We start from the raw sequence: 24,580 nt of genomic DNA on the forward strand, positions 1-24,580 counted from the left end.
CTGACCACAACAGGAATGTATTGAACACTCAGCAGGATACAGAACATGTTAAAAAAAAAAAAAAAAAAAAAAAAGTTACATGGAGCTTCTTGATCTGAGATTCCAAAAGGGAAAGTGTGGATTTTTTCTCATCCAGTGTCTTCTTAAGTTCAACGATTTTTGCTTCAAGGGCTTGTTTCTCCTCTGAATTAATTTCTCCCTTTAATCGTGACATTCTGCGTTCTACTTGCTGAATGTAAAAATCCTGTTAATCATTTTTAAAAAAAGAAGTTAGTGAGTGTATACAAACAAGAGCGTCTATGTGTAAATGTAGAAGCAGCACATGCACTCTTAACTTTGGTCTGGGCACCATTAGTTATTAAAGTCAACTTGGTCCTTCAGAAAATTAGGATAAAATCCTTTCCAGACTAAAGGGAGCAACAACACTGCTCAACGGTGAGGGTGCAGGACAGCAACACAAGCATCATCAGGAAGCAACTGCAGTGCCTCGGGGAGCTTAGGAAATCGCAGGATCTGTATCCATGAGGATTCCTAAGGGATGGTTTTCAAAGGCTTTAAAAAAAAAAAAACTGTCACAGTAACCATGGAAAGCTCAATGTATAGTGAATTTTTTAAATTTTATTTTAGCATCTATGACATTATGATATTGCAAAACTAGTAATATTTTCAGATTAAGAAATTAAGGTGTGAGGGAGAGGTGTTTAGAAATAGATCACAAACATGAAAGGGTGTGTAGGCAAGACTGAGGGGAAAAGCCTTCCTCTGTATTTTGGATATGAGGTGGGGGGAGATGCTCGTGTCTGCAGACCTCTTTTGTTTTACTCGGGCTCCCACCGCTCCAGGTTCCTTTACAGCACAGTCCTTTCTCCCTCACTGGAGTGGCTGTCCCCTGGCCTGTTCCTTTTACATTGAAAACAATAACTTAAGGTTCTGCGTTCCTAGCATGGTAGCCAGCTGTTCTCATCTGCTATCCATCTAGGATATCTAGAACACCTCATTTTCTTGAGGCACTGGGGTAACTCGACCACCACAGGCATTACAAGTCCTCAGAGAAGATACTCACAGAGAAGAGCACCTACCTGACTGTACATTATTTCCTGCTGCTTCAAGGTTTCAAAATCCAGTTTGTGTAACCGCTGGTTAAGATGTTTCAGGGAGGACTTGGTTCCTTCAATCTCTGATACCAGGGCTTTCTCTTTCATTGTCTCATTCTGTAACTCTTGAACTTTCTTAAATAGCACGTCCTTCACTATGTTCAGTTGAACCTCCACTTCCTGATAAGAAATTGTGAAAATATGGCAGTTAGTTAAATTATAACAGCTTAAACTTGGTATTTACATGAACGTTAAAATTTAGGAGCTCAGAAACAAACAAGACCCTCCCAGCCAACATTTAGCCCCTGAAAATAGAAAGTTTTCCCAAGTTTCCACCACTCCTCCAAATCTCCTTTCTCCTGTACTGGAAATGAGGTTATAATTTTCTAGTCCTGCATCATTTGACCTATCATCCTAACTCCATCCCTAGCCTCAGAACTAGACACCCTGTGATTTTAGAGCTCACTGGATAGTCTTGAGGATTTAAAGGAAGAGATCATACTGTCCAACTGGGAACTTCTTAGGGCCACTATCAGGGTGAAAACTTAGCCGTCAGCTTTCCAGTGGATGCGGACTAAAGGCAAATACTCCTTCTATGGTGTAAGCACACCCACAGTGAGCAATTTCAAGCTACTTGTATAGCTACACTACTATGAGATGTCATACAGAACCAAACCAACATACAAATGGCATATGTAAGAGATGTCATTTTAACCTTGAGTACACAGCTAATCATAGAGTATAATTCACAAATGATGAATGTTATTTGTTACTTCTGATTTGAATATAATGTGTTTAGTTATAAGTCTACACACAATTTGGGTTTCAATGGTATTTGTATTTAGCAGTGAACTTAACAACATTCCTGAAAATTTAACTGCCAGCTCTTGAGAACTGGTAGGAACCAGCCCCCAGCAAACCTCATGCCCAGCCTTTCACTGAGGCTGGCACTCCTTGGTCTCCCTTTGTGCTGGCCTCTGGGAAAGAGGAGTAAGTCCGATCCTGTTGCTTCTCTAAGAGCACCTACCTTGACCTCAAGGCTTCATGACAAACATTCCAAGTTTCCTGTTGACCTACCAAACCCAGACCAACTGCAAATCACTTTCAAATACTGAAATAATTTTCACTCCTAACCACATTTCCCCTTTGTAGCTAATGAGCCTCAATGTGAAACAAAACAAGTACATGACCAAACCTTCACAAATCAAGAAATAACCAATAATTGATGTGGTATTTCTCATGCAATTGTCACTTCTCACTGAACTCAAGACTTTCCCAAGGATTGCTCAGCACAATTTGAAAGTCTAGACTAAGTGGTGGCAAAGTCCATTGAGCTTTTCCCAAAACAAATGAAAACAGTGACAAGCACAGCCCTCTAACGTATCACTGCTACATCTGCACCAGTATTCTTATGGTCAACTTCATCTAGTTTTCTTTGTTAAATATGAGTTTTAAAAAGTCTTTTGTAGCTGTTTGCCATGTGTGACATGTCCAATCCTCTTCATCCTTTTAAGAAAGCCTGGGTGTCTTCCTACTATCATTTTCATTCAATTTAGGGACTTCATTTAGCATTGCTAGCTAACAATATAGTCAGATACCTACCATGTGTCTTCAAATGGTGTTTATTTCTTTATTCCAGTTTTCATTGCCAGTTTCATACATTTATATAATGAATTGTAGTCGCTGCACCCCGACTTCTTTTCCCTTATCCCCCTCCCTCTCCCTCCAGCACCTTTCTTCACATCGAGTCTACCTCCTATTTTCATGACTTCTCAGTTATTGGTTTGTTTTGAAATGGGGACTCACTATGAAGTTCTGGCAGTCCTGTGACTATGTAGACCAGGCTGACCTCGAACTCACAGAGATCCACCTGCCTCTGCCTCCCAAGTGCTGGGATTAAAGGCTTGTGCCACTACACCTGGCCTTCCATGACTTCTTTCTATGTGGTCCACTGAGTTTAATTAGTCACTTAACTGAGCATGGGTGAAAAGTTACACAGTGTTGCAAGGGTAGCTTATTGGCAGCTCCTGCAATAAGGATTAATTGTCAATGTCTTTCCAGAAGTAGCGAGTCTCAAGGGTCCTCCCCTACTCCGTGATGAAATGCTGATGGGCCAAGTCTTGTGCAAGTCTTATACAGATAATTGCAGCTACAGTGAGTTCAATTCACCTGATTAGTTTTTAAATGTCACAACTTTCATTATGCTTTGTGATCAAAAGATCTATTTCATATACTTTCAGTCTTTCAAGGATTTTTTCAGAAATTCTAATAGCTGTCCATATTTGTACCATAGAAGATCATGTTCTTAAGGCAAAGTGAAACAAAAAGGCATGATTTATACTTAAATACCACTCAGGCTAAATGGCTTTGTTACTTGGGAATTCAGAACACATTGAGGAACCAGGTGTCATCAACTATAAGCAAAGTTGTATTTTCTATGAGCCTCATCAAGTGCTCAAAAACTGTAACGTCTTCATTATCCCAACTCCTCCTCTGTCTGCAAAATACAGAAAAATCAGGAAGCAGGGCTACCATGTCAAAAATGTTGATGTCATCTTCAAGATTCCAAAGAGAGGATGGCAAGGCCACCTTCTCCAGTTTCTTTAAAGTTGGTTTCAGCACACCAGAGACTGGTGGAAGAAGAGGCCAATATAATTAATGAAATGGTACATTTCATAGGCCGCTTGCCAAAAATACTGCCAGATGGTAAGAGGTTAAAACAATGAGGAAGTACAAGCAATTGGCCAAAATATGGTGAGGGGAGAAATTGATCACAAATACACATGAGATGGTAAGGCAGCAGAATAAGTTGTGAAACAAGGACACTGGTTAAGATGTGTACTGCAGCACAGTGACAGATGTAGGTGGGGAGCATGCGCACAATAGGCACTGCAGGAATGGGCTACGGGGCACAGTGTGGAGCTGCCCTTAGAAACAGAGCCCTGTAAGTAAGACTTCACAGTCCTCGGATCCCAAGAATAACTACTTCACTCTTTGGAAAACTGCTGTGGTTCTGGGAAAATTAAAAGCAAACCTTACCTTCACGCCTTTCTCCTCCTCCTTCAGCATGTCTTCCATGTTCGTAGCTTTCTCTTCAACAGATATGGTTTTCTCAGTTATCATTTTTAATTTCTGTTTTACAACCTCATTGTGACGTTTAAGTTTTTGTAATCTAAATAGGGTTTATAAGGAAATATAGAAAACATGCTTAAAAGGATATTTGACACACAAAAACATAGTTGCTTCTTTTGCTGCAGACATTTTCATTGCCATCATGAAATCTAATAGGCTATAAAGGTATTGCTCTGAGCCTCTCTCATGGAAAACAAAACAAAAACAAGAAAATCTGGAACTTAATAATGGAGCGACTGCACTGGGGTAGAGCTCAGTAGTCTAGGGTGGAACTCAGTAGGCTGGGATGGAGCCCAGTGAGATGGGGTGGAGCCCAGTGGGCTGGGGTGAAGCTCAGTGAGATGAGGTGGAGCTCAGTGAGATGGGGTGGAGCTCAGTGAGATGGGGTGGAGCCCAGTGGGCTGAGGTGGAGCTCAGTGAGATGGGGTGGAGCTCAGAGGGCTGGGGTGAAGCTCAGTGAGATGGGGTGGAGCTCAGTGAGATGAGGTGGAGCTCAGTGAGATGGGGTGGAGCTCAGTGAGATGGAGTGGAGCTCAGTGAGATGGGGTGGAGCTCAGTGAGATGGGGTGGAGCCCAGTGAGATGGGGTGGAGCTCAGTGAGATGGGGTGGAGCCCAGTGAGATGGGGTGGAGCTCAGTGAGATGGGGTGGGGCCCAGTGAGATGGGGAGGAGCTCAGTGAGATGGGGTGGAACTCAGAGCGATGAGGAGGAGCTCAGTGAGATGGGGTGGAGCTCAGTGTGATGGGGTGGAGCCCAGTGGGCTGAGGAGGAGCTCAGTGAGATAGAGTTGAGCTCAGGGAGCTGGGGTGGAGCTCAGGGAGATGGGGTGGAGCCCAGTGAGATGGGGTGGAGCTCAGTGAGATGGGGTGGAGCCCAGTGAGATGGGGTGGAGCTCAGTGAGATGGGGTGGGGCCCAGTGAGATGGGGAGGAGCCCAGTGAGATGGGGTGGAGCTCAGAGAGATGGGGTGGAGCTCAGTGAGATGGGGTGGAGCTCAGTGAGATGGGGTGGAACTCAGAGCGATGAGGAGGAGCTCAGTGAGATGGGGTGGAGCCCAGTGAGATGGGGTGGAGCTCAGGGAGATGGGGTGGAGCTCAGTGAGATGGAGTGGAGCTCAGTGAGATGGGGTGGAGCTCAGTGAGATGGGGAGGAGCTCAGTGAGATGGGGTGGAGCTCAGTGAGATGGGGAGGAGCCCAGAGAGATGGGGTGGAGCCCAGTGAGATGGGGAGGAGCCCAGAGAGATGGGGTGGAGCCCAGTGAGATGGGGAGGAGCCCAGAGAGATGGGGAGGAGCCCAGTGAGATGGGGTGGAGCCCAGTGAGATGGGGTGGAGCTCAGAGAGATGGGGTGGAGCTCAGGGGGCTCAGATGTCACTGAATGGTAAAATAAACACTTTACCTACCATATTCAAGGCCCTAGGTTTTATTCCTAGCACCAGCAAAAAGAATGTAGCAGTTACAATCTTGCAAATATTATATAATTGTAACCATTAGTAATTTTCTAAATACAGATCATAAATATATTTAATATTTACACGTATTATACTTATATGGGTTTTTCTTACTTTGATGCTTCACCATGGATGTCCTTCTTTACTTTGGAAATGTTTTTCCTCAGAGCTTCTAAATCACTGGAAGTTCTATTGAGAGTAGCTTTTAAAGTATCCAGCTGTTTGTCAGTAGACAGACAAAAATTACATATTCACATTGGATAAATCACTTTCATTTCTGAGAAACTCTATTCTCCCTACTTCTAATTCTAAGCTAATAGCACCCATTAAAATAGCGACTTTTTGTAATTAACACATATCTGTGGATCTTTCTGATTCCCACATCAAATTTTAAATGACTTGTTTCATAGCATGAAAATGGTAAATATCTCCATATATAAGTTGAAAGTACGTGTAGAAACATCTTCAGGGGGTGACAAAAACACTCTAGTTAGCTAGCAGAGACTATTCAGACTGTTCCCACAACTACACGAATGTCCTGGAAGCCACTCATTCGTATTATGTGAAGGACGGCTGGGTCTTTGGGAATTACAGCCCTGTCCACTTCCCTGCAATGGTTAAAGCTCTACAGCTCTCAGCAGTGACGTCTAAATAAGCAGAAATTACTTCCTTTGGAAACTTATGTAATTATCTCTTTGGCAGAAAATATAATCAGAGAGGAAAGTACAACGTACTGTATAATAAAATGGTTTCTAGCATTCTGCTTTTGGCCTAAGTAGTGGTAGCTTTAGCTAGCAGGGACTCAGAACAGAAACGTTATGGAGGTCCTTTCATTGCTGAGGATGGGATCATTAACTTGCACTATGCAACAGTCTAGCTGTTATGTAACCTGCAAAAGAAGCTGAGGACAGGAGCTTTGCTCTCTCTGTGTCAAGGTCATTCATCACCTACTATTACAGCCAGACTGAAACATTGTCCCTTAACAAAGTGAAAAACAACTTCAGCAGGTCACTGGCAGAAGCTGTCAGCCAACGTCACACATACTCAACACTGGAAAGACATTCCCAGCTATCTCTCAGAACACTACAGCAACACTCCTCATGTGTACCAAGTCCATCCTGATCCCTATGTGAAGCATGAAGAGAATCTGGCCTCACACCCTCACAGATGCTAGACCTGGAAAGAGCTCTGGCAGTGCCCAGCATAGATCCCTGTACAGGACCTGAGGTTTAAGACACTCCCTGTGGCCTTGCGGTCCAAGGGCTCAAACAACCCTGAAGTCCCATTATGGGGATATGAGTGCACTATGGTGGCACATGCCTTTATTCCCATTGCATGGGAGGCAGAAACAGGCAGGTAGACCTCTGATTTCCTGGCCAGCTTGGTCTATATGGCAAATTTCAGGCCAGCCAGGCCATAGTGAAATCTTGTCAAAATAGAAAGAAAAAAATACATGAGCGCGCGCGCATGCGCACACACACACACACACACACACACACACACACACACACACACACACACAAAGATTTAAGCAAAAGAGCCGGCAAGCCACTCCCTAATCAAATAGGCCTTTGGCATGACTGAGCAATCTGCTGGGAACACAGAGCAGTGTTTGGTGACACACCTCGTCCTTCAGTTGACTCCTGCTGGCTTCATGCTGCTGGTATTCCATCCTGCACTTTAAAACTTTCCGCTCGGCGATAGAAATTCTTCTCTCATATTCTACGTTGTTCCCAACCTCACTCTCCAGAAACTTGATCTTTTCTTTCACCACACCTTCTTTTTCTCTTGTTTCCTGCTTGATCCTTGCTAATGTCTAAGATTGAAACAAATGTGCGTATTTAAATATTGAGTACCAACTAAAATACAAAGGAATTTTGTTTTCATTTTTATATTCAGTACTTATTTTTTACGGGGGGGAAAAGGTCTTTAAAAATAATTTTACTGTTGCGGGGAGTGTGTTGTTGTTGTTGTTGTTGTGGCCCTGGGTGGTCTGGAGTGCTCTGTGAAGACCAGGCTCATCTTAACCTCACAAAGATGTGCTTGCCTCTGCCTCTCAGAGAGCTAGGGTTAAAGGTGTGTGTCACTGGTCGGGCGGTGGTGGCGCTCGCCTTTAATCCCAGCACTCGGGAGGCAGAGGCAGGCAGATCTCTATGAGTTCGAGGCTAGCCTGGTATACAAAGCGAGTTCCAGGAAAGGCACAAATCTACACAGAGAAACCCTGTCTCAAAAAAGAAAAAAGAAAAAAGAAAAAAAAAAGGTGTGTGCCACCACACCTGGCTAAAAATAAGGTGGATTATCAATATGCTACACCTGAGTATCTATGAATTCACATTATTGAATGCCAATGTATTTTTTATATCTCTCTGGAACCTTGCTGAAGAGCAAGGAAACAGTTAGCCCTTTATACAGGAAGGGAATACCCACCCCCAAAAAAGAAACAAACAAACAAAAAAAAAGAAATAGTACCGAATATTTTTTGCACAGAATCCTAGGCCTCAGTGAAAATTTATAAATACTGTATAGACCCATTTTTAATCTTTTAAAAATAACACTTAGCCAGATGTGGTAGCACATATTTACAATGCCAGCACTCAGGAGGTTGAATGGAGAGTAGCTGAAGTTTGAGGCAGCCCTGAGCTCATGGTTCAAGGCCAGCCTGGGTAAACAAAGAGACTCTGTACCGACAAAACAACATACAACAAAAATACATTTTTGTTATTGATTTTGTCTTAGTTATGACTTCTATGACTGTGAAGAGACACCATGACCATGGCAACTCTTAAAAACGAAAACATTTAGCTGAGGTGGCTCTTACAGTTTCAGAGGTTTAGGCCATTATCATCATGATGGGGAGCATGGCAGCATGCAGGCAGACATGGCGCTGGCTACATCTTGATCAGAAGGCAACAGGAAGTGAACTGGGACACTGGGTGGTATCTTGAGCATATGTGCGACCTCAAAGCCCAACTCTACAGTGACACACTTCCTCCAACAAGACCACATCTACTCCAACAAGACCATATCTCCTAATCATGACACTCCCTATGAAATTATGGGGGCCAATTACATTCAAATTACTACAGGCTTCAATGAGAATGTCCTTACAGGCTTTTTGATGATCTTAAAGGTATAATAATAAAAATAATCCTCAGAATTCCATATCTTATGTACAAGTAAAATACTCCAAGAAAAAGGAGATCATAACCTCTACCCAACAGAAGCTGCTGGCTATATTATCCACAGGTAGCCTTGCCTCCACCCTGAGAACCAGCTTTCATGGTACCAAAAGGCAGCATGCAAGCTTCCTAATGAGGGAAGCAACCAGCAGTCCATCTATGATGCCTATGAACCACATCAATAACCAGCATGGCACAATGGATGAAGCAGTGGCAGTCATACCTTGGCAGTAAGCTATTTGGACTAATTGGACTTAAGGCCCACTTAAGAGGAAAATCATTCCTGGTATTAGAAAGCTACCCAACTACCCAGGATTAGTGAAGTCATGGATGCTGGAAGAGAACCTATGACCACTTTACTAAACAATATAATCTCTAACTACATCCTAAATACTTTTTCTTATACTCATAAATAAGTGTAGTCTTCACTCTTCATCGAGGAAACTTCCCTTTGTGATGGACAGAGACCATAACAGAAAATCATAACCAATCAAAATGCAGAGTTGTGGAGCCTCGTCCACTCCCACACCTAAGGTTAAGGGAACATTGAGAAAGGAGAGGGTGGAAAAATTGTAACGCCAGAGCATCTGGACGTTTTCTATGAGACTGTGTCTCCTAGCAACATCGAAAGCTACAATTGGAAAGTCTCACCAACATGACTGCCCAAACATGAGCTAAACAAGAACAATAGTGACATGCTAAAGTAGATGGGAAAAGTCTGTGATGCCTCAACCCTAGACAAAGAACTACAGGTAACTAAGGAATGCTGAGAGTGGGAGAAACAGTCTTCCCTAAGGAAGAACATTCCAGTTGGTTGTCCTATACCAAACTGTCAGTCCTGAAAACTTACCTGCAAACAACGTTATAAAAATTGAACAGGCTATATTTAGGGATATATGTGTGTGAATGTACATATATATGTATATATATAAATATATATGTGTGTGTGTGTGTATATATATCCATATTTCATTAGTTATATATATATATATATATATATACATATATATAACAACTAATGAAAAATAGGCCGTGAATTGGATAGAGAGCAAGGAGGGATATATGGGAAGCTTTGGAAGAAGGAAAGGGAACATAGAAATGATGTAATTATATTAAAATCTCAAAAATAATAAATAATTTTTTTAAATGTGGGTTGGGATGTTTATTGTGTTGAAGTGTTTCTTGTGGCTGAAACATAGAAGGGGAAGGCTGATGTGGAAAGGGAACAGGGCAGGAAGGGGTGAAACATGAACAAAAGAAAGGGCAGGAAAGCGAGGCTAGCAAAGTAGGGCTTTCAGGAGCAGACTGAGAAGAAAATCGAATGCCAGTCTTGAGAGGTCAGCTTTTAGACAGGACAGAGCAGAGGCCATTGAAGGGCTGGGGAGCATGTCAGGTGGGACTTTTAACTGTGACTCAGGACAACAGAACTGATCAATTAAAGGGAAAATCTGTCCTAAATCCTATTTCTTTTAAGCTTCTCCAAATGAGATTCTATCAAATAACCAATTTTAAGGTGATGTTCTTACATGTTCTCTTTAACAATTTAACACTCTTAAAATGTAGCATTCTATATCACTATTGTGCTGGGACAACCAAAAGACTGTCAGAATCTCTGTCTAAATGTTTCAAATGCTCACTTGAAAACCTTCATCACATTGGCTTTTCTGCCACTAGGCAGATAATTTAATACCAACAGCAGCATCCATGTTTGTTAACAGTGCTGTTTATGATTAAGTGGTACCCTGGATTTAACATGTGTGTTGTTCAGTAGCAAGACACAAACTGGGGAAAGGGAGGAAGAGAAGAGAAATCTAAACTGAATAGCCTGTGCCCTATGCAATGCTGACCAGAGATCTGTGATCTTGGACCTATTTGATTCACATAAACAAACAGTTAGGACTTGAGGTTTGAGAGTAATAGGAACTCAGGTGTCAGCCTCAAGAATGAAGAATGAACATGATTTAACTGTAGTCATTCTTCTGTAGTTCAGCAGATCCTCAGAGGAGATGCTGGCTCCATCCTTCAGGGACCGTTGCTGTAAACCAGAATGGTTCTCTTTAATTCTTGCTAGAGAGGTGTGACCCTTCTGTCAATAAAACAGGTGTCCCAAGCAAACCACATCCAGTCTCCGAAGTCCAAACTCCCAGTCACTTCTGCTCTTTGCCTCTTCATGGAGATTAAAAATGGGCTCAACACCTCTTGCTGCTGGTTCCTTTCCTCCCCGGTTTCTTCTGCTCAACTCCTGCTCTTCCTACTGTTCCCACCAATGTTCCTTCATGGTTTGCCCGAAACTTTCTCCTAAATCCACCTGTAAGTGATGATCCTGGGCCTGAAGTAGTACCACAGCATCCCTGCCCTCTTTGAGCTTTGAATCATTGGTGCCACGGCTTCCTGGCAGCCAAGCTTCACCTCTGTACCCACGTCTTTGCCTGCATTATCTACCACTGCCATTTCTACATACCTAGAACATAGTGCCAAATAGCACCCTGTGAAACCCAAGTTACTACAGACAACCATGGGTCAGGATTACTGGAAGAAAGTCTCAATCCTCAAGGATTATAATACTATAAGAAAAAAAAAAAACACTCCGTAGAGTTCCATTTGCCAGAACCACTGAATCTCACTGAAAAGTGAATTTCAAGTAGCAATATAATATACATTTTATTTTGGTGGTGGTGGTGGTGGTGGTTTATTTTGTTTTGAGATGGGGATCTCTCTATGAAGCCCTGGATGTCCTGAAACTCTCTCTGTAGACCAGGCTCGCCTCAAACTCACAGAGATCTGCCTGCCTCTGCCTCCCGAATGCCAGGATTAAAAGCATGCACCAGCACGCCTGACTACGATGTACATTTTAAATTGATGTGCTAAACAGGAGACAGTAGAGCTCAGTGTTGCAGGGTCTGAGCTAGCTCACCAGGGCACAGTTGTCTATCTCCTGGTCGCGCCTCTGCATCTGGTGGATGGTGCTCTCCCACTGCCGGATGAGCTCTTGTCGTTCAAGGTGAATCTTCCGGAAGTCTTGTGCAGCTTTATCTAATTCTAACTGTCAGACAGATAGAAGGTTACACTTCCATTACTAAAATGCTTATGCAAATATCACCTTGAAAAGCAAGGAGACTTTGTAAACCAACCTGTGCACTTAGCGTCTCTGTTAGTTCATTATCTAGAAGCTTCCTTTTCTCATTACACTCCAAAGTCAGCCTTTCTAACTGCAGGGTCAGTGCCTGTGGTGTGGGTACATAGAAAATACATAACTACCAGTTATTTGAGTTTTAAAGCTGGCATATAGCATATCTAGTATTCTTTCTCATCACATCTTATGTAAACATTATATAAACAATATAAAATAATATGTATTTTCCTCATTGTCTAGCCCCAAGGATTAATCTACTGTTTGATTATACCCTCATGAAAATGCACTTGTTTCTAAGATGCTTTTTAACACAAATTAGGGGGGAAAAAAAGACAAATATAACTTGCCACTTGAAAATATTTAAAATAATGCATTTGGTATTTAATCTGCTAGAGAATAGCATGTCTGTGACACTGACCTCGTTGTCACCAGGAGAGATTCCAAGTAGATTTTACATAATATTACAATGACTTAACAATTACAATATAATCTCAAATTGATACAAAGTAGGATAATCAGCAATCAACTGTGTATCTCAGAACATAGCTTGATGTTGTATGGATATGTATATACTATTTGGTGTTCCACGCTTCTTAATATCCCCATTAGTTATCTATTTGGCACTTCATCTTGAAGTACTGCCTTCAAAGAGAATTATCCAGAGATGCCAGATAATGAAATGGTAATGAGATTTAGTCTTTATAAAAACATTTTTGGTGTGTGTCTACGTGTCTGTGTGTGTGTATGTATGTATGTATGTATATATATATATATATATATATATATATATATATATATATATATATAAAATATGATTATGTTTTTTAGACCATGACACACATGTGGAGACTGGAAGACAACTTTGTGGGGTCTCCTTTTTTCCATCTTCATGTGGTGTTCACGATGAGGTTACCAGCCTTGCACACCCAGACATTTCCCACTGAGCCATCTCACTGATGCTCAAATAAGATTAGTTGAAACATTACATCAGTAGAATATTGTCTCCTTTTTCAGATTGTAAACATATTTTCATCCAAGGATAGGGAAAACAGGACAATTTGAATAATAAATCCTATTTTCAAATAAAAAATATTAAATCAGTAGAACTTACATGTAATATTCAAATTAAATATCAAACAAAGTATCCAAAATTAATTGTTCTAGTATGAGTAGAATTTTCTTTTCTAAAATGCTTTAACTAGTCCTTCAAAGTCCTAACCCAGTTCTCCAGTGGGTCGGAGGGCTTCAAAGGATTAGCAACAGAGTCCGCAATGTGCTGTAGGATTTGACTGCAGTCATTTCTTTAGAGAAGTGACACTGGATTTCAATAGCTTCTCAGAGGAGTCCCTGGCATAAGCCTTCGAGGACAGTTGCCTTTAACATCAGTAACTACAGCGTCATGTTTTAAAAGCTGCCTCAGAGAGGAGTCGTTCTAGCAATTTCTAACGTCTCACCCTGATTTTGTTATCGTCTTGCTTGGAGTACTTCTGAAGGGTGAGAGAGTCATTGTCTTTATGAGCCGACTCCTCTAGCCAGGCCTCCAGCGCTTGCTGGTCCCAGTTCATCTGACATTTCAAGCCATCCAGCTTTTGAGTAGCTTTAAATATGCCAGTCTAGTTTCCAAAGAATGAGGGAGAAAAGGTGGGGACAAAACATTATTTTGCAAACTAAAACAAAACATAGCATTATACCACGAAACACAGGGAGAAACCCAGTCTCTGCGTTCCGTACGGCAACAGTATGGTTGCTTCTATCACTACCACGCTTGTATTTTAATTGTCCGAGAACAGTGGTTAAGCCAAAGATCTTGTGAAAAAGCTTGAGGGTGGTTCTCTCATACAGAACTCATTAGATTGCCCCCCACCAAAGTCACCCTAAATGTGTGGGAGTGTGTGCATCAATTAAAATAGCTTGTTTGGTATGATAGATAAACCCCCTGACAAGTACCCTCCATCCATTTCCAGTCATATTTGCTACCCTAAAGAGGCCTCTTATATAGAGATTTGGGAGCATTTTTAATTGAATTAAATATAGTGTAGGGGATAAATTACTTCTGTAAATATTGCTTAAGGAATCTATAATCACAAAAGAAAGCAGAGAATGTATAAGTAAAATCAGTAAATGTTATTTACACTTCATATATAAATGTTACGTTACAACATTAAATTATGCATGTGAGTGTATATGCATTTTATTGATTAATGACTGATGTGGAAGGGCCCAGCACACTGTGGTTAGTGTTCCTGGGAGGTATAAGAAAAGTAACTGAATGTGAGTCTAAAAACAAGCCAGTATGGAGTGAGTGTTCCTCCATGGCTCCCGCCTCCGCTCTGGCTTGCGTTCTTGCCCTGACTTCTCTCAGCGCTCAAGAGAGATCAGATCAGTACATGTAAACCAAATAAACCCTCTTCCCAAGTTGCTTGTGGTCAGTGTTTATTACAGCAACAGAGATGCTACCCAAGACAGGTCCCAAAGTTGACAAATGAGTATGGACAGTAAAAGTTTTAGGTGAAATTTAAAACCAAAAGTGATAAGTCTGTTAACATCGCCGCCTGTACCCGGCAGGCTGCAGAACACAGTCCCTGGAGGAAATGAAAATAACCAGTTAAAGAATAATAGCAGAAACATAATATTTGGTCATTATTTCATTCAAACCACAGCTCTGTGTCTTTTCATTGTTAAAAAAAAAAAATGTAAGTAAATCACAGAAAAGCTTAGTGCTCCCTGGAGAGCGCAGGCGCAGAGGCAGGACTACAGCAAGCCACACCCACTTCCTTGTCGCTCTTGCGTTCTCGGATGGTCTCCATCTCCTTCTGCAGTTTTTGGATCTCATCCTTGACCCGTCCCAACTCTCTTTCAGCAATGGCCTTAAAATGTTCTTCACTTTCGATTTCATACTCCCTCGCTTTGCAAAGAGACTGAAGAATAATGCACAAAATAGAAGCACTTTACATTTCTATATTATAAAATATAATAAGCTTCTACATGAAACAGCCCCAACCCAATGCTCAGATGGACTTCTGTTAACTCCATCAGGGTAGAATCTCTCCCACTTTAGCCTGTGGTTACCCGGCAGCTGTTGCTCACCACCCCTGAGGAGGTTAACCGTATACTTCTCAAAGGACTACTGTCAGGGGTTCAAATGTTATATGGTATAAACTAAAGAAAAGGAATCTGTAGGAGGACAGTCAGAAGCTAAAACCCATCCCTTACCAAAAAGTAAGAAATATTTGGTATAAATACTTGAGGAAAGGTGCTTATATTGAATCAATCACATGTAATACTTAACAGAGATAATTTGAGATATTATTTATATTTGAGATAATTATTTACACACTAAGGGTGAACATCTCACACAACACTATCAACATGTGTCAATATTTCGGTACCTGTGTAAATAAAAACTCTTGATTCACATTTTTAAGGTGAGAAGTCATAGAATTAATTCGATCTTCATAGTCACGAAGCTGATCTTGCAAGTTTGATTTTTCCTTCTGCAGTTTTGATAACTGTAAGTAATAAATGTCATGAATAACAAGCAAACTAAATCTTCACTTATTTTGTAGCATAGTCAGTTTGAGATGCTATAACAAAAATACCACAGGCTTGATGCCTTAAATAACAGAAATGTATCTGAAGGCTAAGAATTACAAGATTCCTAGTGAGGCCCTTCTTACTTTGCAAACAAATGTCTTCTTCCTGTGTCTAGACATGACAGAGAAGATAGCTCTTTTCACTTCTTATAAGAACACTGATATAATTTATGAGAGCTCCACCTTTGTAATGGTTGGAATGAGAATGGCCCTCCATAGGCTCATATACTTGGTCCCTTGTTAGTGGAACTGTTTGGGAAAGATTAGGAGGTGCGGTCTTGGAGGAGGTGTGTCACTGGGGGCAGGCTTGAGGCTTTAAAAGACTCTTGCCATTTCTAACGTGCTCTCTGCTTCCTGCTTACAGTTTTGAGATATGAGCTCTCAGCTGTTCCTGCTGCCATGGACTCTAACTCTCAAGAAACCTCTAACCCTAATTAAACACTTTCTTTAATAAGTTGCCTTGATCATGGTGTCTTATCACAGCAACAGAAAAGTAACTTATACAAACATCCCTGCAGAGACCCTTGCTCCCAAACACCATCACACTGGGAATTCAGACATCAAATGAAAAGTTTTGGAAGGATACCAAAAAAGGATACATCCAGTACATGTCATTATTTGGCTTCTTTAAATGTCCACAAGAACTTCTTAAAAATCTACTTTTTTTTTTTTTTTTTTTTTTTGGTTTTTTGAGACAGGGTTTCTCTGTGTAGCTTTTGGAGTCTGTCCTGGAACTTGCTCTGTAGACCAGGCTGGCCTTGACCTCACAAAGATCCACCTGCCTCTGCCTCTCTAGTGCTGGGATTAAAGGCGTGCACCACCACCACTGAACATACTGACCTTTTAGATATATTTAAAAAACTTAGAGATAATTTTGGGACAATTAGTACTATAGTTCACGTGATGGAATCTCCCTTCACTTTGCAGTACCAGCAGGGTCATTGCTGGAACACACTTCTCACATAGCAGGGTTATTTCCCTGTAGGCAAATGTGAAACTCTATCCCATGGCTAGACCATGGGCTGTCTTCTTAGGTTTCTACCACTGCGGTACACATCATGACCAAAAGCAACTGAAGAAAAAATGGGTTATTTCATCTTACACTTCCAGATAACAGTCTATCACTGACAAAATTGGGCAGAGACTCAAGCAGGGAAGGTAACCTGGAGGCAGGAACTAAAGCAGAGGCCATGGAGGATGCTGCTTACTGGCTTGCTCCACACTGGTTGCTTAGCCTGCTTTCCTATACAGCTCAGGACCACCTCCCTATGGATGACACTTTCCCACTGTGGGCATGGCCCTCCTGCGTCAATCAGTAATCAGGAAAATGCCACACAACCTTGCCTACAGGCCAGTCTGATGGAGATATTTTCTCAGTTGTGAGTTCCTTCTCTCAGATCATTCAAGCTCGTGCTAAGATGACAGAAAACCCAGCTGGCCAGCACACTTGGTAAACATCATCAGGAAAATAAAGGGGCCAGTAAATGTTTGCTCTGCAAGCCTCCATATAAAAAGCCAGGCATGACGACATGCTCTTGTCGCCCCAGCGCTGAGGAAACAGAGATGGGAGGATTTCTCAGACTCACTGGTCTGCCATCTTAGCCTATTCTGGGAGTCCCACATCCCAATAAGAGACCCTGCCTCAAAAAGTAAGGTGGAGGGAGCCTGAGGAATGACAGCTAAGGTTGACCTCTGGCCTCTGCACACGTGTGCACACATGTGCACACATACATTCACTCACATTCACCGCCACACATTCCAAACATATACGCCAAAAAAAAGAAAGAATGAATGAAGCGAAGGCTGGGGCCATAAAACCTCAAAACAAGAACCATACGTTCAGATACTGAACACATAGTCAGCAGGGTCATTCTTCTAGGATGACTCTTATACACTCAGAGATTTAATGGATTTAGGTAAAGCCTAACAGAATACTCTTGCATACTTAGAACCGGTATGTTAACAAATTTTGCTAATAGAAATAGGACACTGTATCGATGCTAAACAAACAAAATAAACTTCTGAGGAGTTTCCAGGAAGCTGGAACACAATGCACCAAGCCTGGGTCATCTGAGAGCTCAGGAAGTAGTGTGGATGTGGACATGAGGATGGTCTTGAACTACATGCCTTCACCGAGGGCACCTCCCTTCCACTGAAACACAGAAGCAAGTCGTAGGACTTTTACCTAGTGAAGACAAAAACACTGATTTACTCAGTTGTTTCTTGGATTTTACTAAACCTGCAGACTAGCATTATTAGATCTTAGTACTGCTGTGAATATGTCGGAGTCTGATAGACTTCTGTTCATACTGGCTGTTGCATTAGCTTTTGTTCTCGGTTTTAACTCTCTTTTGTTGACTTTGACACTGTTGTTAAGATTTGCTTACTTTTCTGTCTTCTGTGTATTGGTATTTTGTCTGCATATATGCCTGTACACCATGTGCATGCCTCCTGCCTGCAGAGGTGAACAGAGAGCATCTGATCACCCAGAACTGGAGTTACAGATGGTGTGAGCCATCTGGGAATCAAACCTGGGTCCTCTGAAAGAGCTGAGCCATCTCTCCAGTCCCTTGATGCTGTTTTTAAATTCACTGAGTTCTTAGCTTCTTCACTTTTTGACTTACTGGTTTAACTATGGAGGTGTGTAAGGCTACATATTTTCTCTAATATTTTTTTCTGCTTCCCATGGATCTGGATACAAAGAAGTCAGCTTGAATTATTTTCTAAAGGATTTTTCTAGTTCAGTTTCTTATTGATATAAGACTAACCAAGAATGTGTTTAGAGAAAGATGTCTCAGACTTTAAAAAAAAAAAAGATTTATTGAAATTTTCTCTGTAAATTCTGTTGATTTAATGTCAGGGACTATGGCTTGCAAGATTTCTGTTTTATCTACTATGAATTCTGTTGTATCAGGGAATATGAGCTTTAAGATTTCTATTTTTATGATATTTTAGGGACTATAATGGTAAATGACACAATAAAAACATTGCAATTTTAACCATTTTGAGATTACATTGCACAGAATTAAATACACTCACCTGTTGTACCACCACCAACCAGCGAGAAAAATTCAGGAAAGATTAAACTAAGCAACATCACTCACAGAAAGGACCACTAAATCAATGTAAACATACAGCAAAACAACACTGGACTACACGAAAATATAATAAACCCTGGTGATAAGACCAATAAAAACACATTTTATTCTATTTGAGTATCTTAAACTTACAAAGTTGCTTTGATAATGTCAGGGTTTGTCCTTTGTTTGGTGGTGGTTTGGGGATTTGGTTGGGTTTTGGTTTGGTTTGAGGCGGGTCTCACTATGTAGCCCTGGTTGGCCTTGAACTCACAGTAGTCCATTTGCCTCTGCCTTCTCAGTACTTGGATTAAAGGTGTGTGGCACCATGCCCAGGATAATGTCCTCATTAACTCAGTTTTTGGCCTTTGAATTTCTTTCCACTGCTGTATAATTTTTTAAAGCGGTTAGTACACGTAATATAAAGCCCTATGAGGCAAATACGGCAGCCGCACCGAACAGCACCACTTAAGGCACCCTGTGTCTTTGGTGCCTTGTGATAGCACTGGAGGGTGATGGTTTCCACTCGCCTCACACCAGGGTGGCAAGCAGGTTCTAAGCCAACAGCCGGCAGCTATGACTCCTGCACTGTCAGGGATCCCAAGGTTGACGGTCTTTAAGGGAAAACGCAATCAGGGCAGAGACTTCTGAAGTTCCCCCTCTTCTCAGCAGATCCACTCAAGGGATTTCCATTTTCATTATTCATAGGGCAGGAAATGTTCTCTCCTACGCTGTCAGTTTGTACACGTTGTCCGTTCTTGGGCCATCTTCCCCACACCCTAACACCAATTTGTGGGACTTCAGGCCGGCTGCTAAAGATGTGTAAACTTTGTGGAGCCAGCTGCAGTTTTTGATTATGTTTTTAGCACGAGGATTAAACGGTATGTATTCTAGTTGGTGCAAGTTCGTCCTACAGTGTGAAATATTTCACCCTCCTGTGACACCTTGATCCTCACTTTGAAACTCTAAACTGCATACTTCACTGAAATGTTCCCTCTTGAAAGCAACTCAAGCCACTTTAAGCATCACAGACACGCTAATGCCCACGAGATCGCTGTCTTGTGTGTGCATGTGCGTAAACAGCGGTTACTAGGCAAACACCAACAATCCATCTGCAGTCCTTAGTTGGATGAGGGAAGCCTGCTAGCTGGCACCTAAAACAGCTGAAGGAGCGAGATTCCGGGTTTCATGATCCTGAATAGAAATTGTTACTTCGATAAAACTTTCAAATGTGTTATAAATGATAGGAGCAGCAGGGAAAGTGAGGAGGATGGGCATCAGACCTAAGGGATGAGGCCAGGGCATGGTAGGCGCAGATGAGTTGGGCGGCGTGGCACCCAGACCTCCAGGGTCTTTCCTGGCCCTCCCCTGATTCCCAATGGATACCCATCTGGCCTTGCATCCTAGTCGGTCCTTACCTAGTCCTCCATCCCACCACTGGTCCTCATCTGGCTGTCTTGGCGGTGCTCAACCAGCCCCCACCCTCACCCCTCCAACCCCACACTCCCCTCCCGGTTGTTCAGCGGGTCCTCTCCTGTCTGTCCCCTAACTCCTACCGGATCTTCCTCACCTGATCCTCCAGCATCTTGTTCTCCTGGTTTGCCACTGGGATGGCGAACCCATCTTCCCAGGGCAGCTCTGACAGAAACTCGCTGCTCATGATGCACGGGCTTGAAGCGAGCACAGACAGACCCCAAAAACCTTCCCTGGAGCGCGCAGCCTGAGTCTGCAGAGCCTGCTTGATTGTACTCTGCGGTCCTAGCAACAGCTAGGCGCCCTTAGTTACCAAACAGGAAGTGCTAAGGCTGGAAGGCGGAACTTCCTTTGAGAATATCTCGTTCTTTCTGAAGTGGGGGTGGTGGGGATGGGAGTTGCTTGCCCGGTTCTGTGAGGCACAACTTTCCTTGCAAGGATAGACATACTTCCAGGACTTCCAGAACGAGTAAATCTGCGACCTTGGGTGTCCCAGAGGATCACAGAGTTCAGGGAACGGAAGACACAGGGTTCCTGGGATGCCAGGATGGTGGACTATAGGGTGCAAGGATGGAGGACCACAAGGTTGCGAGAGACTATAGTACCCAAAAGGAACTTCGAATTTATTCTTGAGCCATATGTGAGGGACCATGGTCCGAGAACACAGATCCAGGCTGCCCCAAATAGCGTGTTCTAGCATGGAAACTGTTTGGTGGCGTTTTTGTAGTTGCAGAAGAAAAGGAAACTATAAATCAAGGCATTTTCCCATGCCTTGATGAAAATGTCACCAAGGACAGTATAGCACAGTTGGGAAGTCTGAGCTATAGGCTTTGGATATAATCTGATGACATTCTTAGCTTCTGAGTTGGTGGAAGCTAACAGTCTGCTAAGTTAACACACTTCAGAAAGTATTACCTGGTAAAATGGGCAATGGATTCCCATTGTGTTAAGGAAACTGAAGATAGACCAAGATAATTTGGGGTCTGCAACATTCCAGCTCTCAAACCATCGAAGTTCTGATCAAGTCAGGAGGCCTGGATGGAAGTGCACAGCACAACAGTCCTGCCTACCCAAAAGGCAAGCTGACAGAGCTAATACACTGCTTTCCAAACGCCATTTGAGTGTTGTATGTGTGCCACACACTGCTGTGAGAGTAAGCCAAGGAGGATGTGGTATTTGAAAAGTTAATTCACTTCTTAAATTCTTTCCGGTTGTAATGGTCTTCACCAGTTTCATCCAAGCCCACTTGCAGCAGGTCATGCCACTACCCAAAGTCCTAGTATTTAGCTCTAGTGGCTCACTCTTCCGGTCGCCTGTGGCCTCTCTAGACCCAACCCCTAAGGGGTTTCTGGTGGCAGGTGCTAATGGCAGTGACTGTAGTGCCTTAATTATCCACAGCTAAAGTCAGGGACAGGAAGAGGGAAACATAGGAGGGGGAAATGTAGGACATTAATGGGCAGCTCTCGGAGCCAGCTGTTAGAATGTACACCCCACTCCCCCAAATGGAGGCATAGCTTGAGAGGCAGCTCACACAATTAACCCTATAATCTCTAGATCCACAAAGGTGGCAGCTTAAGGATCAGTGGTCCTAGATGATAGAATATACACCAGGAATTCTTCCGCTTCCTCCCAGCTCCCCATACTCCCTCCTATCACAGATTCAGACACAATAACCAGCCTAGCCTAGCCACCTGTTAGAACCCACAATGTCCATCTGCATTGAGCTGTGTCTACACTCTTCTCTGAACAATAGAAGACATTCTCCTCTCCTTAATGGCCATCAAACTTTGGTGGTTTTCGTAGACATATTCCTAATACCTAAGTATGATGATAGGAGGGCTGGTCTGGTATAACTGGTTTGGAGTACACGTACAGTAAGGTAAACAGTGTCCTCTAAGTGAGATTTTTAGGGAGAATCCCTTACTTACCATCTCATGCCTATGCATAATAGCTAAAATCATGCATCTTAGGAAGGAACGTGAACACTGAGCAAGGGATTACATCATCCAAACCTGCCAGTCAAAACACCCCAACTATGCCCCTAGTCACTGAACTCCTTCTCTTAACCCCATTAAACATCGCCAACAACAATAATCAGGCCCTGAGTGTCCTCACTCATGTTGCCCACAGTCAGTCTCAACTGTGTATCTGACCTGAGCCGTCATCTTGCTTTGAATGAAGTCACCTTGCTGAAACTCTGTGCCTTTGCATCAACCCTTTGACTAGAGGCCAAGAACCCAGACACAGCTCACTTTTTCATTGTCCCCTGGTAACATGTTTGGCAAGACAGCCCGGGGGCGAGAAAGCACATTCTTTCCTGTCTTCCTGCGCATGTCCTAGTGTTTTCTTTTTCATTCCGGTGTCTGTGGTGACAGTTGGCCCAACTAGTCCGCGCTGTCACAGAGCTGTCAGCCCATCTGTCTGTGCCGTGGCAGTTCGTGGGAGTTGTTTTTACCTTTATGTGTTGTTTTGTGTCCTGAGGAGGAGCTGTGTGACAAGACCTGGCCCTTTCATTAATACCCTAAAAACAAACTATGTGCTGTTCTTGTCACACGCCTAATTTTAAGGTGTGTGTGTGTGTGTGTGTGTGTGTGTGTGTGTGTGTGTGATATGAGTGTCTGTGAGTACCACTGCATGTACGCCGCGACATGCATGCGGAGACCAGAGAACCACCTGCAGAAGCCAGCCTCTTCTTGCACTGTGGGATCCAGCGATCACACTCAGGTTGTGAAGTTCGCACAGCAAGTACCTTTACTCTGTGCCGTCTCGCCAAAATGGAAACAATTAAAAAAAAAGTACTTTTTTTGTTGTTGTTTTTGTTGTTGTTTTGTTTTGGAGACAAGTTTTATCTATTATGTAGCTTCAGTTGTCCTGGAACTTATTTTGTAGACCAAGCTGATCTCAAACTCACAGAGATCCACCTGCCTCTGCCTCCTAAGTGCTGGGATTAAAGGCGTGCGCCTCCATGCCCTTGTATTTATGGCGTATGTCACCTACAGAGGCCAAAGGCAACTTTCAGAAGTTGGCTCTTCCCTCCCACCCACAAGGTGAGTCCTAGAGACGGAACTCAGGTCAGCAGCAGCAGGCACCCTTAACCACTGAGACATCTTGGCCAGCCCCTAACTCGTCTGTGGTGGTTTGAATAAAAACGGCCCCCATAGGGTCATATATTTGAATGCTTACTCACCAGGCGTGGAACTCTTTCATGAGATTAGAAGGACTAAGTGTGGCCTTCTGGAGGAAGTGTGTCATTGCGGGGTGGGGTGGGGTGGGGTTGAGGTTTTCAAAAACCCACACCCAGCCCAGTGGTTCACTTTTTCTCCATCTCAGCCTGTGGGTCAGGCTGTAGCCCTGAGCTGCTGCTCCAGCACCATGTGCGCCACCATGGTCCCTCCCTTCCATGATGATAATGGACTGGACCTCTGACCCTGTAAGCGAGCCCCACGATTAAATACTTCATTTTCTAAGAACTGCTTTGGTCATGGGTGTCTCTTCACGGCAATAGAACAGTGACTGAGATGTTGTCTTCAAATGAGGAAGTCCCGCCGAGTGGTGGTGGCACACGCCTTTAATCCCAGCAATCAGGAGGCAGAGCCAGGCGGATCTCTGTGAGTTCGAGGCCAGCCTGGTCTACAGAGCGAGATCCAGGACAGACACCAAAACTACACAGAGAAACCCTGTCTCGAAAAACCAAAAAAAAAAAAAAAAAAAGAGGAAGTCCCATGTTGTCTCCCCACTGTTTCTCCATTTATTCAGATTTTTTTTTTTTTTTTTTTTTTTTTGGTTTTTCGAGACAGGGTTTCTCTGTGTAGTTTTGGTGTCTGTCCTGGATCTCGCTCTGTAGACCAGGCTGGCCTCGAACTCACAGAGATCCGCCTGGCTCTGCCTCCTGAGTGCTGGGATTAAAGGGGAGCACTACCACCGCCCGGCCTTTTTGTTTGTTTGTTTGTTTGTTTGTTTTTGAGACAGGGTTTCTCTGTGTAGCTTTGAGCCTTTCCTGGAACTCACTTGGTAGCCCAGGCTGGCCTCGAACTCACAGAGATTCACCTGCCTCTTGCCTCCCTAGTTACACCTGAACAAACAGGGAATTTATCCCCAGCAGAACTAGATCATGCCTGAGGATAAGGTGTGTACGGAACTGCACGTCAGCTGGTGTGTGCCCAGGCCCTGGAGGCAGTATCGCAGGATGGAGGATGGAGTAGACCAGAGGGAGGATGTCACAAGGCCAGTGGCTGCTGTGCTCCACGTGTTTAGTGGCTCTTGTCCAGTGGCTCGTACCTAGTGGAAATGTGTCCTTCACAGGCTTTATCAGGATTGGGGGCACATTAATGTGGGTTCCAAGCGCTCACCACTGAGCATTAACCTGACATGTAGAGACACTGCAGTGTCTCTGATGGCATTGTTGGAACGGCCCCAGTGTTCAAGTCATTGTCTCTGGTACCTGTTAACA

General features: G+C 43.1%; 1 protein-coding gene across 1 annotated transcript in view; it reads right to left on the reverse strand.

Moving 5' to 3' along the window:
* Window positions 1–20,449, reverse strand: part of Ccdc39 (coiled-coil domain containing 39) — a 32,161-nt gene extending 11,712 nt beyond the window's left edge. The window contains exons 1-11 of the mRNA XM_059265347.1: window positions 20,228–20,449; window positions 15,377–15,496; window positions 14,759–14,905; window positions 13,442–13,600; window positions 11,986–12,078; window positions 11,769–11,897; window positions 7,300–7,491; window positions 5,790–5,893; window positions 4,134–4,266; window positions 1,080–1,274; window positions 80–244 (exon numbers count right to left, since the gene is read on the reverse strand). Coding sequence (XP_059121330.1) covers window positions 80–244; window positions 1,080–1,274; window positions 4,134–4,266; window positions 5,790–5,893; window positions 7,300–7,491; window positions 11,769–11,897; window positions 11,986–12,078; window positions 13,442–13,600; window positions 14,759–14,905; window positions 15,377–15,496; window positions 20,228–20,317 — 1,527 coding nt within the window. The 5' untranslated portion in view covers window positions 20,318–20,449. The remainder of the gene's footprint in view (window positions 1–79; window positions 245–1,079; window positions 1,275–4,133; window positions 4,267–5,789; window positions 5,894–7,299; window positions 7,492–11,768; window positions 11,898–11,985; window positions 12,079–13,441; window positions 13,601–14,758; window positions 14,906–15,376; window positions 15,497–20,227) is intronic.
* Between the last annotated feature and the right edge of the window lie 4,131 nt (window positions 20,450–24,580).

This window comes from Peromyscus eremicus, chromosome 6 (genome assembly GCF_949786415.1).
Source record: "Peromyscus eremicus chromosome 6, PerEre_H2_v1, whole genome shotgun sequence".
Taxonomy (NCBI): domain Eukaryota; kingdom Metazoa; phylum Chordata; class Mammalia; order Rodentia; family Cricetidae; genus Peromyscus; species Peromyscus eremicus.